Consider the following 17,048-nt stretch of genomic DNA (forward strand, 5'->3'; position numbering starts at 1 on the left):
GGGAGTGAGTCAGATGTGTGTGTGCACGTACACATGTCTGTGTAACACCCATGACTGCCTTCGTAACTGTAATGGCAGAGGGAATACAGACCCATTGCAAAATGCTTTAGAATACAAAATAAGCTTTAAGGACCTGCATTTTAAATGATTATCCCTGGTGTTCTTTGCTTTGATATGTCTTCTGCCATTTTTCGATATCATAATAATTAGTCTTTTAATGTGGATGATGAGAAATAAAAATTTCCTAGGCAGAGGATAATAACTTGAACTTGTGCGCTAGGGGACAGACTAGGCAGGATTTCCTCTGATCTGTGTCACCGCTACAGCCAACCACCATGTTGTACCCTTCAACACGCACGTAGAGAGGCCGTTATATAATCCTTTATAGGCTGTGGGGGAGTCTCCATGTAAATGCGCACATGCAAACATAGACACACCTACACTGAGTCACACACCCAACAATATTCTACATGGACATAATAGGCCCCCTGTATGGCTGTATCCAACTACACCACAGCTGGGACTGTCTTTGTCCTCATGTCTTTTCCTTATAAATGAAGATTTAAAACAGCTCCCTTGTGGCAACAATAGAGTTTTTTTCACTTGATTAAGCACATTGAGATTTCAACACTTCTTTGGAGCAAAACAACCTGTTTTTTTTCTCCTAATACCCCCCCCCCCCCCCCCCCCCCCCCCCATAAGTCTTAGTGATAGACACACACACACAGACACACATGAAGTCCGTCGCAGTGTTGACATACAGGAATGAGAGTTCAGCTTGGTGTAGTTTCTGTTATTAATAGCTGCCTACAGACTGGCTTTTTCACTGATTCCCCACGTCACTTAGCTCCATGCCCCTCATCCAATCGGCTGTTGGCCCCTGCTGAGCATGCTCACTGAGGGGATGTTGTCCACAGTGTTGTCATTTGGTCCTCGTCCTCTTCCTCTCCTCTCCTTCTCCTCTCCTTGTCCTCTCCTCTCCTCTCTTTAATAATCTTACTGGCCTTGGGATAAATTTAAGTCTAACATTATATTTGTTAAACTATTTTTATGAGAACCTTACACTGATTTCATCCATTCCACAAGATAGGTCACCTGATTGGTGATTCATTAAGCATGTTTGTAAAATCACTGTATCATCATTTTTACTTTTAATACATTGCCATTATTACTGTTAACAAATGAGAAAAAAATAGCCTCTATCCCTGTATTATTGTTCATAAATGTTTTCCCAGGTGTTTAACTTTTTCATTTTGCAAAAATGTTTTTTATTCAGCAAGTAATACAATGTTCAACAGCAAAGCAAAAGCAAAGACTCAACGTGTTAAATTTCCTCTTTGTGCTTTTCTGATTTTGTGGCTTCCTCTGAATTAATCAACAAATAGCAAAATAAGTAAGTTAACAAATGAATAAATACATTTATAAACAAACTGCTCCTGAGAGTATTGGTAGACAAAAGCCAATGTTCTGATAGCACTGATTGCCAAGCAACAGGAAGTGTAAATACGCCTCATGACGTGATAAATGGATTCGACAGGTGTAATTCAAAGTATAGGAAAAGAGCAAATATTAGCATTACACTGAAAGTGTCGCAGACAGTTTTCTTTTTGCGCATTTGCTCAATTCACTCCACATTCCAACCAGACAAAAACAGCAACCTCACTAATCTGGTTCTGTGTAATCTCATAATCTGGCCCTGTGCTGCGTACACATTCCCGCATTGTGCACCACCTGTCAATTAACTAGAGAGAGGTCGGGGGGGGGGGGGGGGGTGATAGTGCCTTATAACCAGCTTGTGTTCCTTTCTCTCAACGCTGTTTGCTTCTCTCTGACACACACAACCACACAGAAATGCATATGCAGTATAATGTACAAACTGCATAAGACTTCATGATACTCATGATGGATTGTCAGAATTTTTGTGAAACAACAAGGCAGTTTCTTGTAACCAACAAATGGATTAACATGTCTAAGTACTAAAGACTAATGAGACTGTAAATCTTATTATACGTCTCTAAATTGTCTCGTAGAAGCAGTTGTGAGTGTGAATAGTTGTTTCTGTATATGTGACAGACTGGAGACTTGTGCTCACTCCCAGTTTGAGCTGGGATAGGCTCCAGTCCAGATGGATCAAGAAAAAAATGAGCCAGTTTAGATAACAGACAGATGCCTAAATGGTAACGTGAAGCTGGCATGCTAAAATAAAATTATGTTAGTTTTGATCCCGTTATGAGCTATAATGTTGCTGGACAAATTTAATAGTTATGCTCTCGAGACCATTAGAATTTTTTTCTCCAGATTTTATTGGCAAACCACCAAATACTTCAATCTGAACCAAAGCATTGGATGGAGGATGAATTAATCACATTACTTTGTAGAGCCATGCTGCTACTGAGGTTCAAATGAAACCAATTCAAGTATCTGAGAAATAGGACGAGCATGTACTTCATGTCATTAAGCACATTGTCTGAAATCATCACGACTTCAATCTAGCCACTTTTTGTTCTGCTCATCATTTTTCTGAGGGTGTAATTTACCACTGTGAATCAGTTATGAAGAGTCTGTGAAATATGCTGCCTTTCAGCAGCAGCAAATGTGGGACAGTGTTTGTTAATATGAACTGAGATCCTAACCCTGCTGCCTGGGTTGTTCTCGTCACCCGACAGGCTGAGGTGCATGTGCTTGTTGTGTTAGAGGTTTGAATCACACTCATAAGCTTGCAATTCTAAACATATTGATTATAAATTCTATGGCTTGATTTCCCTTCTTTTTCTGATCCTCTAATGTAGCCATTTATAGAGAAGCCTACCACCGGAGACCTGCACTGTGCAATTAAACCTCCATCCAATTCACCTCCATCTGTGGTCCATCATTTCCTTCACCTGTCAGGACTATGGGCTCAGTCTTGTATAATCTTGTAACTGAGCTGTTTGATTGGAAAACTTTGCTGTACCTTTTAAAGTAGTGAACTCTTATAATCTGCACACTGTATAAATGAAAATTAAACCTTGCAATACTGTGAATAATAACATTATTTCTGTAAAGTAGACTTTGTTCAGCCTTAATTGGTTCCTCAGTTTCTCATGAAATCTCCTTTGGCAAACACCTATTAAGTGATCTGTTTAAAATTATATCATGTGTAATGAAGGACAGACCTAACCAGATGGACTGGCCTCCTTATACTCTCATGAAAGAACATTTAGGGCTAGGTGACATAGCTGTTGATGTTTTCTGAAAGGTCAGTGGAATTAAAGGCTGTTATTTAACCCTTTGCTTTTGTCTTCCTAAGCTCTACGAAGTACACTCTCATTTCTCCCCAGAGAAACAAGCTGAGGTTTAGCAGATTTTTCCTGATCCATCTCTTCTTCTTCTTCTTCTTCTTCTTCTTCTTCTTCTTCTTCTTCTTCTTCTTCTTCTTCTTCTTCTTCTTCTTCTTATTCTTATTATTATTATATTTTTTTATTATTATTATAAGGCTTACATCATTTGGCCTGCTTTGTACATTATACCATAATTAAGCTTTGTGTCTGTTTTGTAACACAATCACCATTTACAAATCAAAACAACTAAATTGCTTGTCAGTCCACTTATTCTTTCAGAGCAGCCTTTCATTCTGTTCAGTTACCAGAGCAGCAGATCCACACAGCTGAAACTGAAATTGTAATGACCCAGCCACCCATTATCTGTGGTTGTGAGGATGAATAGATATTGTTAAAATTGCCTGTTTGATAAACTGCATCTGTCTCTCCTCCCATTATTTGGAAATGAGGACAGGGAGAAGAAGAAAGAATCCAACACATTATAGTGTTATTCTGTGTCTCTTGTTGAAGTAAGACTTCCATTCAATCTGTCCAACAATAAAGGCGCACCAATGTGGTCACAGAGGGCATGTGTGTCTGTGGGTCTGTTTCAGTGGGCCTGAGTGTGTGTCTATGTGTGTGTGTGTGTGTCCACTTTCCAGCTTTGTGCAGCAGAGTACTAGCCGCTCGGTCTGATGTATTACGCCGTAACACAGGAAATGGGCTATTACTGATGACCTATATATTTGTGTTACTCTTCCTGACAGGTGCTGGAGAAATTCATGTCTCGTCTGGTCCAGAACCGGGTGATGGCACATAAGGACCTGAAGACTCTCACCAAATACCAGCTCATCCTCGCCAGGGACCAGTTCCGCAAAAACCCACAGTCATACATCAAGGCATGGACTCTCTGCTCTGGGTGCTACTGTGTGATATACTGTGCTATATGGCTTTACATGATATGATACACATCCTTTCAGAATCACTGGCCCTCAGTTTTAAGATGTACCAAGCCCTGAAAACGATAAAATGTGGTAAAAGGTTATCAGACAACTGAAAAATATAAATCTATAGGTTACATCAATAAGTAATACTGTTGGTTAAATTATGTAAAAGTAAAAAATATGTATAAATTTAAGCTCCAAACTGTTTGTTAAAAAAGAAAAAGGCCTTGGTTTTTTGATAGAAACACGAGACATGCACTTGAAGAGGAAGATAATGTTATGAAGGTAGAAGCATGGAGTCTGTTAAATTAACTTTGTTAGTGTTTGCTTGCCAGCTGAAATTTTTATAAATATGTATGTGTTGTATAGATTAGAGTCTAGACGTTGAATGAAAATGAATAGATTTTCTGTCTGAGTTGTTACGGATAAACATGGCTATCAAAGGAAGCACTGAAGAGTTTGTATTTAGTGTGTTAGATGTCTATAGTTATATATTATATCACATGTTAATTGCAAATGTAAATCATACCATAATATATTTTTAAATACAATAGAAGTAGGACAAAAGATGTAACAGCTGACATACAAAAAGCTCCTAACCTGAATATTTTATTTATTCAATATTTTTTTTTCCCAAATTATTACCAGTGGTTTCACAATGGTCTCATGGACTCACATGCCCTCTTGCTTTCCACAGGGTCCACAGCAGGGAATGCTGGAGGGCGACTTTGCCCTTTGTATCAGTTTGTACCACGGCTACGAGCTGCTGATGCAGATGGGGCTCCGTTCTCTCTTTTTTTACATCCAGGGAATCATGGACGGGTCCAGAGGTTGGTCTCTTTACCTCCAGGCATATTTCTTGTGCTTTATCCACACAAACAGAAGAATCTGTTTCTCCCTCACATACACGTTTGCACTCTAACTGATTTTCACCAAAGTCTTTCATATCCCAGATTTTTCATCCTTGTCTCAAGCTGCATGCATGCACAATAATATACAGTGTACGGTTCGTTTGCTTCAGAAATGTCCCGGGCGAGGAACGAGCTGCAGAGGACACCCACATTCATGCACCTCTACCATGAGATGGAAGCAATGTTTGTGAAGCCATCTGCTGGTAACAGAGTACTTATTCATACCATATCAGTATCATGAATTTCTTGTTACCTTCTCTTATTGAGGCATTTTGTTGGCTGATTCTCAATTTGGTTTATGCAGCGATCTGAATACGACTTATCCCCAATTTAGAAACAAAGTGAAGTGCCTCAATTTACAAGATGCTTTAAAGTAGCAAGGAGTACACTGCCTGTATTTGACTAACATCCTCTGTGATTAAAATTTCTAGGTCCAGATGAGCCATTCATTTACAGTCACCCCAAACTGGAGAAACTGGAGGATGTGGTGCTGCAGCACTTCAGACTGTGGCCTGACAACTCAGCAGACAATAATGGTGATTTACTTACTATAGCAGTGCTATGCTGTGACTTATCTGTGGAATGATGTGTTCTGAGTTAAAGCTGAATCTACTGTATAATTATCGTCACGTTCTAACTACAGCAAAAAAAGTGTCCAGCATTGCGTTAAAGTAGCTTAACGTTGTTATGCTTACATTAAAGATGCAGCATTGAAGTCATATTTTGTGGCTTCTCTAAAATTCCAGGTAAATATATAGTGACACAGCGTCCATAAAATACTTCAGATCCTCAGTTATGAGCTAAAACTTTTGTCCACAATCCTTCTGAATAAACAAAAGCAGTGAAAAGACCCACAATACAGTATTTTTACACAGTAATTCAACTAATGAAAGCTAACAACTTGATCCTGAACTTGGCAGCAAAAACCAAGATAAATTTTTAATGATGGTGTGTTCACTCAGAGTGTATTAAATTTGGAGAGGATCACAGAACAAAGCATCTTTTATACGGCATACTGTATATTTAAGTGCTGTAAAAAAATTAGCTCATGGTTACAGGTTTTTTTTTTTCTGTCCAGGTTCAGGTTCTCGGGAAGTGAGCACTCGCGTGATGATCTTTTCATCGTTCCGTGAAAGCGTACAGGAGATTGCAGCCATGTTGAACCGCCACGCTCCGCTGATCAGGGTCATGACCTTTATGGGCCAAGCCTCGGCTGGAAAGGGGGTCAGAGGCTTCACACAAAAGGAACAGCTGGAGGTAGAGATCATCTCCCATTATAGCTAGCTCAGTCTAAAATGAGGGAGAAGAAATTTAAAAACTACATATATATTTCTTTCAGCAATAACTTTCACAGTCCTTTTATAGCGAGAAAGATTTGTTTTCTTTTCTACCCATTCTACTACTCATCTCTCTTTTTCCTTAAGACCAGTTTCTGAGTTTATCAGGTCTCATTTCTGGTAGAGTGGTGCTCTATAACCATGTAAAACTGACAAAGAAAAAAAATGTCTGTCTGCCGGTACATGGATTTCACAGCTCGGTGCCCAGCATTGCAGTTTCCCTCTGCAGACAGTTTGTACCATTTCCTCTGTGTAAATAATGCAGGGATGGCACTTACATGCAAATGTACATTGCGTCCCATTGGTTGCTATAAACACTTCATACACTAAAAATAGACCAAACATTTAATGTGTTATAAAAAGGGCATTTTATTTGGAACGTGTTCACAAATACACACATAAGTTTAGGATGACAACATAAGTTGGAAAGATTAAAATATTTTTACTGCTGAATATATAGCTTTGTTTCCGTTGTCACTTGTGTGTTAGGTGGTGCACAGGTTCCGTCAGGGAGGCTTCAACACTCTGGTGTCGACCTGCGTGGGTGAAGAGGGGCTGGATATCGGAGAGGTGGACCTCATTGTTTGCTTTGATGCTCAGAAGAATCCTATCCGCCTTGTGCAGCGAATGGGACGTACTGGGCGTAAGCGACAGGGACGCATTGTTGTCATCCTGGCTGAGGGACGAGAGGAGAGAGTGAGTGTTTTCTAGTCATTTGCATAAACAAAAGCAAGACAAAGTGATCCTTGAAGTAAAATTTTAACTTTTCTTTCCCTCAGACCTACAATCAGAGCCAGAGCAACAAGCGCAGCGTGTACAAGTCCATCATTGGTAACAAAAGCGGCTTCCACATGTACCCCAACAGTCCCCGTATGCTGCCTGAGGGAGTGAACCCCACCCTGCATAAGATGCACATTACCTGTGGCCAGTTTGACAACCGGGAGAGCAGAAGGAAGTCTGTCAAGGGTCGACGGTCCTACTCTGAAGGACGGGCCTCACTCATCCACCCTCAAAACCTGAGTATGGGGCAAGGCAATGTTTTTTTTTTTTTTTTCAAAATGAAGAAATATTTGCATGTTTGGTGAAACTGGACATGGGTTTCTGAGTTTGTGTGTGTCTTATGTGTTAGTTTGGCAGGGCAGTGCAACGTCAGACGGATTTCTGAGCAGTACAGAATATTCCCTGTGGGCGTCCACCATGAGGCTGGAGCAAGATGAAGCTCATCCAACCTTGAAGCAGTCACACTTCGTGTCCATACCCAGTGATCTACCACCTCAGGTTTTTTTTTCTTTCTGACTTCCTTTTTCTTTCTTTTTTTTTCTTTTGTTGAATGTCTGAAGTTTGACACTGTGAATGCAAAGCTGTTGGAAGCTCATTTTAAAGCAGGAATACACACTCCTGTAATTCAAACCTACATACTATATATGTTTTTTTCTACAAAAATGTTTAAAAGTGAAATAATAAAATTAACCTTTTGTCTTCAGTATACAAAAACACTGCTGTTTGCCACAAAGGCTTTAGAAAAACATACCAAACAGAGGAATGTTCTGCCTAGATAGAGTTTATTGGAGTGATAACTGAAATGAAGAAAGAGAACAGAAGAGGTAAAATTACCAACTGACACTTTTGACAACTTTTGAGGAAAAAAACTTGATGAAAATATTACTTTGATATTTTGAATGAATTTCTGTGGATTTGAGCTTGTTTGCACCCTTTCTATTCTGCATCTTGAGGCAATTCTACATTGGTTCCAGTTTTCAGACATGCACGGAGGCGGCCACTGAATTTGCCATGATCTCATTTAGCAAATTCTCCTGCCCAAGGTTGGAAAATGAAGTGGAAAGTCAGGAGTTTAAAAATGGAATATGTGCAAGAATCCTGTTATATTCCTGCCTGTGTTCCATTCATTACTGGCTTGAAAATAATGCTTCTATTTTACTAATGCCTTATTTTTTTCATGCTGTCATTTGATGTCCTAAAGGAGGAAGTTTCCGAAAACAGGCCCCCATCCAGAGAGCTCTCTTTGTGGGAATGGAGACACTGGCAGCACAAAGTGTTTCCCACCCATGCTGTTGATCATTCCCTCCGCTGTCACCACTTCATTAAGGTGATGGAGCTCATAGACGGCATGAGAGAGGAAAATGAGGTGAGAAGAGGAACAGTTAGTTAATGCACAATCACATTGTTTTGTAACACCGTGAGCATCAATGTAGAAGTTAATGTAGTCCCACTGTGTGACATGAACATGATTCTTGAATGTCTCAGTCGGTTAATGAGTTCACCACATGACCCTGTAACCACTAGCTAAAAGTATTCATCGGTTAATCAAAGTTTCCTGGCAAATGTCAACATCTTGCATAAATCATGGTTAGTTTCAAACAAGAAATAAAGTAGTCTATGTTTGTGCAAGGGAAAACCAAACTTTCTAAACTCACCAGTCTGAGAGGAGTCAGCTGAGGTGCATGTGAACATCCGATTGTGATTTGTGTTGAGTTACTACATTCATCGTTTTGACCTGGAAGGCAAATTCCTGGTATGATAAACAGGCTCCATGACGTTATTGTGGTTTTGGTTTAAAAAAAAAAAAAGTTTATTTATATTCAGCAGGGTGTTTCCAGGCTGTTCTCGCCTTCTTGCCTTCTTTCACTTAAATTAGATTTAATGAAAAAAAAAAAGTAAAACATTCTCTTTTTAACAAAGTACTAGAAATGCTGCATAGGTTATTTTTGTTCAGTGCATAAATAATCATTTTCCTACCTGTGTCCAAAACTGTGATCAACTTTATTATTTTTATAGAGAAGTCAAATAGCTTTTCCCTCCTCAGTAAACAAAGCTGCTGAAAGAGCAAGACTGGAGTTTCTTCAGCTCATAATTCATCTGTTTTTTTTTCTGTCTGCTGACCTAACAGCAGCTTGGTCTGTGGTCTTAGCTGCTAGTTGATAGCAGTCTTTTTCTGGTTGCTTGGATGGATTAACTATATCAGCAAGGTCATCAGATCTACAAGAACTAGTCATACAACACTTTTTATCACAGTGAATTTGTAGAACATCTTCAGCAGGGAAGACTGTCAACAGGAAACACAATAGGCTCAAACAACTCTGTTGTCATGGTGCGGTTTAATAATCAATATCAGACAAGTAATTTAACCACAAGGTCTCACCATCTGCTATTACACAAAGTTGTGCCATCGATAAGACCCCTGAATTTTTCCAAATCCTTGAAATTAGGTCAGAGATTATGGTAAAACTGACTATTGGCTGAGCTAGCAAGTGGGTTCTTATTACCTTATTTTTTTTCCACCATGGATCTTGACCATACTAGGAAAGGAGAGAATTAGCCCACCTGTAACAACAAAAACAGGATTACAGGGCAAGATGGCAGCTAATGTCTCACATGTCTCCTTGAAAGAATTTGGGTCATGAAGCAACCAGTGAACCAAACAAAACTTATATTCAAACATTTAATTATTTCCATCCATCCATCCATTTTCTATACCGCTTGATTCGTCAGGGTTGCGGGGGAGCTGGAGCCTATCCCAGCTGACTATGGGCAAGAGGTGGGGTACACCCTGGACTGGTCGCCAATCAATCGCAGGGCCACATTTGATTATTTAGTGCAAAAATAAAAAACGTTTTTCTTCAGGGCGTTCAATTTTCAGCAGGTGGGGTTGCGTACTCGCTTTATTTGATATACAGTAAATTACAGTTCAGTAAACTAAACAAACTTAAGAGCCACATTTTTCCATTTAAGAGTGTACTGTAGTGTAAGGAACTAGCTAAAATTATTTTAAAAAATGCCCAAATCTCACAATGTAGAGAAAGCTTTGTAATGCTTTATTTTGCAGGTGCATTATTTCCGAATAATTTATTAAAAGTTTCCTGAAAATAACCACGTAGTTTGGTGCTAATTACTGGAAAAATAGAGACAAAGTTCTGAGACTATTATATTAGTTTTAAAACAATTAGTTGTGTTTATTATTGACTTCCAGATAAATTTCCATGACAGAAATTGCTCTATTTGAACTCTAGATAATCTTTATTACTCATTAATTTATGATTGGAAACTTTCATTTTTCATTTATGCTGAATTTTATGTTTGTTTTGTAGACATATTTCACATTTTACATGTTCAGCTTGACCTTCTATCATCTGATAAAAAAAAAAAAAAATCTCAGGTCAAATATTACATGGTTCTGTCCTGGAAACATCTTAAGAACAGATTATTTATAAATAAATATTTAGTGCTGATGAAAGCAATTTCTGCCCCAGCTATGTCCTACAATCATCTGTTCTCTGTGAGGGATAATGTTAGCCAGTTTACTTGCTTGGCCTGAATTTTTCAGAGAGGCCTTCTGACCTTTTGCTCCAGAAACATCATCGAGGGAACAAAAAAAAAAAAAAAAAAATACTCCACATTATTTTTCTTATAAATCTTTCCCCTACATATCCTCCTCCCCTTAATAGCCTTGCACTCCAGAAGCCATTATCCTCATTTTGGGCCATTTCTGTCTGGGTGGGTTCAAAACCATGCTGTGTTTTTCATTGCGCGGCTGCTTTTTCTTTATGATGAGGAGACACATGGCAGGCTGGCCTCCTCTCCTGTGATTATGTAACGATTCTCTGAACTGTTACATAAAGCCAGGAAGCCTGAAGTAGGTCGTGCTGTAATGACCTACATGTATAGTGCACTGGGCTGAAGAGGGGCAAGCGAGAGATAGAAAAAAATATATATATTATTATCATTAGTAATAATAATAATAATAATATCATTATTATCTCGATTAAACAAAACCAGACAAAGGAAAAATTAACATGAGCACAGAGGAAGTTAAAACAATAAAATGAATAAGATCAATTAAATAGGAATAAAACAGTATAAATAAAATGTCAAATGGTAAGAGAAAACCATTTGAAGAGAATGAATAAGACACAAAAGCATTTTCTGGCTGTTGTCAGTCGATCTGCGTCGACCAATTTGTGGACAAAGAAACTCGTGGAATTTTTATGTCGTGCTGTAGCATGTTTGGAAACAAAGTCATGCAGACTGATTAATACGGATGATGCACTTTTTGTGTGTGTTCATGAGCATCAAATTTGTATGACAATTGTAGTGCAATGAGATAATTAACAGAAAGGAGTTTCCACTTTGCTGCTTTCTTCTCATGCGGTCTGAACAACATGAACCCTCTCACCCTCCGGTGCTCTCTCTCTCTCTCTCTCTCTCTCTCTTTTTCTCCCCGTCATCAAGTTTATTTCGGTCTGCCACATCTCTAGATCTGGAGACTTAATCTGATCATTAATTAATTGTGAGCTAGGGGTTAAGTTAATCCTGTGTGAATCGAGTTCTATTCATTATTTTTCAGCAAGAAAGGTTGTTAAAACTCACTAGAAGTTAGATATTAAAATTTTTCTTGAGGGGAGGAACATGATATTAGATTTACCCAATGTCCAGTGTGACTAAATCCATGAATGCCTAAAAGCCTCTGTTCCATTTTTCATCAGGATTGTGGCATTTATAGGACGTGCTGCGGCCTTGGTCTTTGTGCAAAGTGGACAGCTATGAGCAGAGCGTGGGATACAGGAGTTTTAAGGATTTGTATAAGATGGATTACCCTAAAAAAACTCTTCACAATATTTTACAACTGCAGTCCAGAAACATCAATGTGAGCATGTTATGTCAGGAAAAACTACAAACCTGCACTTTGTGGCAGTTTGTGAAAGAAGTACCTGACTTATCCTGACATCTTTTACTTTTAACTATCAGAAACACCCAGAATGTTAGGAATACTATAACACACACCTCTTATAAGAACATACACACTCTCATTTATATAGAATAGCCTGTGGAAGCATTTGGCTTGATCATTCAAACTCTCACCTCTCCTCGTTCAGGTCGGTGATTTGTGGACTGTGTTGATGCTCATGGACTCCAGGGAGTTTCAGCTGAGTAATTATCAAATATTTCAGTTGTTAATTAAGACCAATTTTCTTGATTGACATTTGGACTTGTCACACAGGTGAAAAAGCAGTTGTTTCACTAATAACATTAGGAGGGCTGTGTATTATTTAAGTGTCCCAGAAAACCATTATGGAATTCAACCATCATTAATTTTATTGCACTTTTCCTACTGTGATATGTCAAAAAGTCTTATGTGAAAAAAGTCTGTCACTGAATGAGAATGATTAATAATCAAACTCAGAATTTGTGTAGTTTAAGTAGTGCAGTTAGAAGTAGCTCTTTTCAAAATATAATAGCTGTTAAGCTGTCCATCAGATTGTTTTGTAACATGAGCCCAACCTATGGCCAATTAAAAAGCTCCTGTTGATTTTTTAAAAAGAGGGAAACACCATAGATAATATTTCCATGCTACTCAGAGACAGTTCAGAAGTGTGAATGTTTGGAGTGGAAAGCCTCGCCTGTGAAAAGTATTTACCCTTCTATGGGAACTGCTGAGTGTTGAAGTGTTAATTGCAGCTCTCATGCTTTGGCTCCAGGAGTGTGACGCCCGCAAGCTGCTAAAGTTTGTCTCCAGGTTTGTTTGTGTAATGAAAGGTTTAAACAACGTAATCATAGGCATGGTTAAATTAGTTATTTAAAATGGTAAATCTGTCATGTCATAGAGAAATGTAAGATATGTTTCAGTGTGCAGTGGTTGCATGGTTTACTAACAGATATGTTCTACAGCCCCTTAAAGGCTGAATCTCACTCCCAACGTTGACTGAATTATCCGCACAGTCTGCTACAGGCTGAACAACTCAGGGGCTGTTTTTACACAAGCATGTTGACAGGCATACTTATCAGGACCACAACAGTGAGCTCATTAGGTGTGAAAGAACAACAAACAATGCTGATGACACAGTACCATTAGTCCTAGCAACAAGTCTCACAGTAGAAACCTGCTGATCAAGAATCGAAATGATTCAGTTCATTGAGTTCATTTCTTACTTGTGCATCATGACGAAACCACCTGCTGATTCCAATTCAGCTGCACAGTGACTCAAAAGTAAATTCAAAATTACACAAACAAAACAAAACAGGAAAAAAAAGTCAGTAAATCAGACATAATTTTTGTGTAGTTTTTAGCCTGGTTAGCAGCTCAGTTCTGTGGATGGCTGTGCTGATCAGATCTGCCGTTCCACTACTGATATATCTCAGCAACCATCAGATGGATTGCCCTTCATGTTCCCCAGAGGATGAATCCTGCTAACTCTGGTGATCCCCTACCTTTTGCTTTAGCGCCATCAACTCATCTCTAATCACATACCCATAAGTACCCATACCCATGAGTCTCAGCTCTACGCTAGTGTTTAGTGTTATTGCATGTAACATAAAATCATACATTTCTGAGACAGAAAAGCTTGAATATATAACAACCTTAAAATAAATGGTTTAATTGTAAAGAAACTTATATATTTGGGTAAATTGAGGTGGTTTTGAAAGCATGGCTAACAAAAGACGTCTACAGTTTCACAGTCAGTGCTTCCACACCTGTGGGCAGGTGCCACCACACAGTACTTATGACACTTAGTGACCTGTTGTGTAAAGACACAGCAGGGTCTTACCAACTCCATCTGGATCAAAAGGCTTGTGTGGCCTGTTGACTGCACTAATGTACAGTTTTATAACAGAATAAAAGCGGAAACATACTTTCTCATGTGAGCTGTGAGCAATTTCCTCACCCTAAGAAGGTCTTTTATGCACAGTTTCCCATTTTTACCAGCGCCAGGGGCAATTTGTTCCCATTTAAACCATTCCCAGTCTATTAAGTGTCAAGCTTTATTTAATACAGTGACATAAAGTCTCCTGTCATTTAGTCTTTTTTCCCTCTTCCGAGTGAAAACCAGTATTTTGCTCTCCATACCCACTCATGCCTTTTCTCGCTCTCGCTCTACATGAGGCATCTTCTTCTTTCTTTTTCCGTGTCCATGGAGCATCTTTGTCCTGCTGCTCACAGGTTCGATTGCACCCTGCCGGCCCAAGCGGGATACCACTCTCGATGAATTATTTCCATGTTATTTGGCATGTACACTTGACAGGTGTTGGATGATTGCGATGTGTATGCAGTGGAGCGTAAGATACAATGAGAAAGAGATGGAAAGATGGGAACGTGTGTTAATGTTGGGGAAGATTTCTAGTTTTAAAATTGATGTCCTGGCGAACGATGTCTGTCCATGTGTGTCTTCTTTCATGTTCTCCAAAAACTAATTTGGTAAATGTTGCATCAGACTTCTGTATGCACCCCATGTGTAGCTGCCATGTGACATCTCTTCATTGGACATTTCCTGATTATATTACTGTTTGATTGGTGAGTTTGGCGCCCTGAATATCACATGTAGTAAAATGGGTTGGCAAATCCAAACTCTGATTACAGCTCCTTGACCTTTGTTCTCCTGCTGGGGGAACTTTTCTCATACAACCCGTCTTCTGTGTGTGTGTTTGTGTTCAGGGGGAATGCCGTTACGAACAGGAGCTTCTTCCTTACCTCCATAAAGCTGATGCTCCTGGCCACGTAAAGTATAGAGGGAAGAAGAGCGCAAAGACCCGTACTAACACTACCAACAACAAGCCCAAACTGTCTCACTCGACATTGTCTGAATGTATTGACGAGGAAGCTGAGAGAACGAGTTTAGTGTCCATGTTAGCTGTCGCAAAACAAAGACTTCCTGTCGAACATGAGACTGAAGCACCCTATGAAGACTTCACAGATCACCCAAGACCTGAGGCTGTTTGTCCTGTTCCCTCAAAAAATGACTGTCCAGAAGCTGACACGGATGATGACTGCGCCATTATTAACGAGGATGTCATAAAATCAGATCGTACAGTGAGAGAGCCTATAAGCTTGGACAGTATTACACAGCAAGTTACAAAAACTGATGAAGATGAAGATGTTGAGCTTCAGGCCATGTTCTACTGTCCTAAAGGAGTTTCAGCACCTCCTTCTTCCGCTGCTGAACTCCGCCCAAGGAGAGATGAGAGTCTGAAGGGCATCCTGGCCAACGTGGCGGAGCTCCTGTCCCGATCTCCACTGTCACCGACTGCGGAGGCTGACATGGCAGCTCTGCCACTTCCTCCCTCTCCTCAGCAGCTTCATCTGCCATTTCAGGTCAGCTTTAGCCTGGATGTAGATGATGATGATGATGATGATGATGATGATGGTGTAGTGACGATGAGCGATGCTGACAATGTCTCCCCATGGGTACAACCATACCAGCCTCCAGGGGGTGAAGAGGAAAGTAAAAATGGTTGGCCTCAACAGGAGCAGCGGGTTGCCCCTACGGCAGCTGACAGTCCGACCTGGGATGAGGTTTTTGCAGACGAAGAAGTAAATGATGATCATCACATCAGGGAAGACGCCTGGGAGACAGACGACGAAGCTGAAAAGAATAAGGAAATAAAAAGTAGCAATGACAAGAAGAGTGAGGAAAAAGACAGCTGGGATGATGTGAGGAATGAGGAAATGCCAGACTTGACGGATGGAGGTGTAAAGGACGACAGGGCCTCACAGTGCAGCTCTCAAACGGACAAGAGCATGGATCTGTTTGGGGATGACGAAGCCTTCCTGCAAATGACCATCCCAGACATCTCCACTCCCGGCACCACGCCCATGACATCCCTTTGTGCCGGAGACATTTCTAATAGCACAAAGAAGAAGTCTAACACTTCACAAATGCATAACACAACAAACCCATGTAGCACTATTCACACAACAGACAGCACACATAGATTACACACAGTGCAGGCAGATGAATTAGCACTTACAAAGCACATAACACATACACCACATGCCAAGCTGATAACTGAGGATGCAAACACTTATAACACTACAAAACATTACACCCACACAGCAGCACCAAGTAAACCTGTAACAGACAATGTAATTACTGCTCATTGCAATTCTCCCACAGCGCAACAAAATGCACTTGAGTCACGTGACAGCTCTCATGACTACTTCTCCGTCAACTTTGACCTTGGCTATTCACTGGAGGACTCCGAGGATGAAGCAGATGTAGAGGCTGTTCCTGCCCCATGTGTGTTGACTTTTCCACAGTCTAAAGAGCAAGTCGGCTCCCCAGTGTCTTTGCCGGCCGTCTCTAACTCTTCCACTCCCTATAACAGCCTCGCTAGACAGAGAATGCCTGTACGACTCAGTGAATCTAAATTATCTACACCTCAAATGTATACAGAGCATAGGAAGAGAGAAATGTCCTCTCATCTGATTTCACCTTTGACATCTAAAGGCGGGGCACTCCCATCTCCAATCACTTCAGTGGGAGCAAGGCGGATGCTGCTGCCCAGTCCAGCTGGGCCTCACACACCGCCTTTACTCTCTAGCTTGAAAAGGAGACGACCGGCGAGTCACACCTCCGATGTCAAGAGAGGGCCAGGTGGGGAAAACAAGTCACATCAGGGATCTGTTTGTGTGTCTGACTCCCCTCCTCATCCAGGTTTGTTTGTCCTTTAAAAGACACCATTCCTAAACTTACTCACTGTGTTTTACCCTGATCCCAATTTGAACCGGCCTTCAACCGTCCCTACATTTTTCTCTTTGTGTGTCTC

The 17,048-nt window shown here is 40.2% G+C and overlaps 1 protein-coding gene across 2 annotated transcripts in view; it reads left to right on the plus strand.

Moving 5' to 3' along the window:
- Nucleotides 1-17,048, plus strand: part of fancm (FA complementation group M) — a 37,766-nt gene that overhangs the window by 16,209 nt on the left and 4,509 nt on the right. Inside the window, exons 5-15 of one of the 2 annotated variants that reach the window (XM_041060355.1) lie at nt 4,067-4,198; nt 4,941-5,073; nt 5,265-5,357; nt 5,586-5,690; nt 6,233-6,411; nt 6,981-7,187; nt 7,271-7,511; nt 7,621-7,769; nt 8,473-8,637; nt 14,938-15,594; nt 16,730-16,914. In XM_041060355.1, the coding sequence (XP_040916289.1) occupies nt 4,067-4,198; nt 4,941-5,073; nt 5,265-5,357; nt 5,586-5,690; nt 6,233-6,411; nt 6,981-7,187; nt 7,271-7,511; nt 7,621-7,769; nt 8,473-8,637; nt 14,938-15,594; nt 16,730-16,828 (2,160 nt within the window). In that variant the 3' untranslated portion in view covers nt 16,829-16,914. Of the gene's footprint in view, nt 1-4,066; nt 4,199-4,940; nt 5,074-5,264; nt 5,358-5,585; nt 5,691-6,232; nt 6,412-6,980; nt 7,188-7,270; nt 7,512-7,620; nt 7,770-8,472; nt 8,638-14,937; nt 16,937-17,048 lie in introns of those variants that run through there. The other variant, XM_041060353.1, reaches the window with a different exon arrangement.

The sequence above is a fragment of the Toxotes jaculatrix genome, chromosome 17 (assembly GCF_017976425.1).
Source record: "Toxotes jaculatrix isolate fToxJac2 chromosome 17, fToxJac2.pri, whole genome shotgun sequence".
Lineage (NCBI taxonomy): Eukaryota > Metazoa > Chordata > Actinopteri > Toxotidae > Toxotes > Toxotes jaculatrix.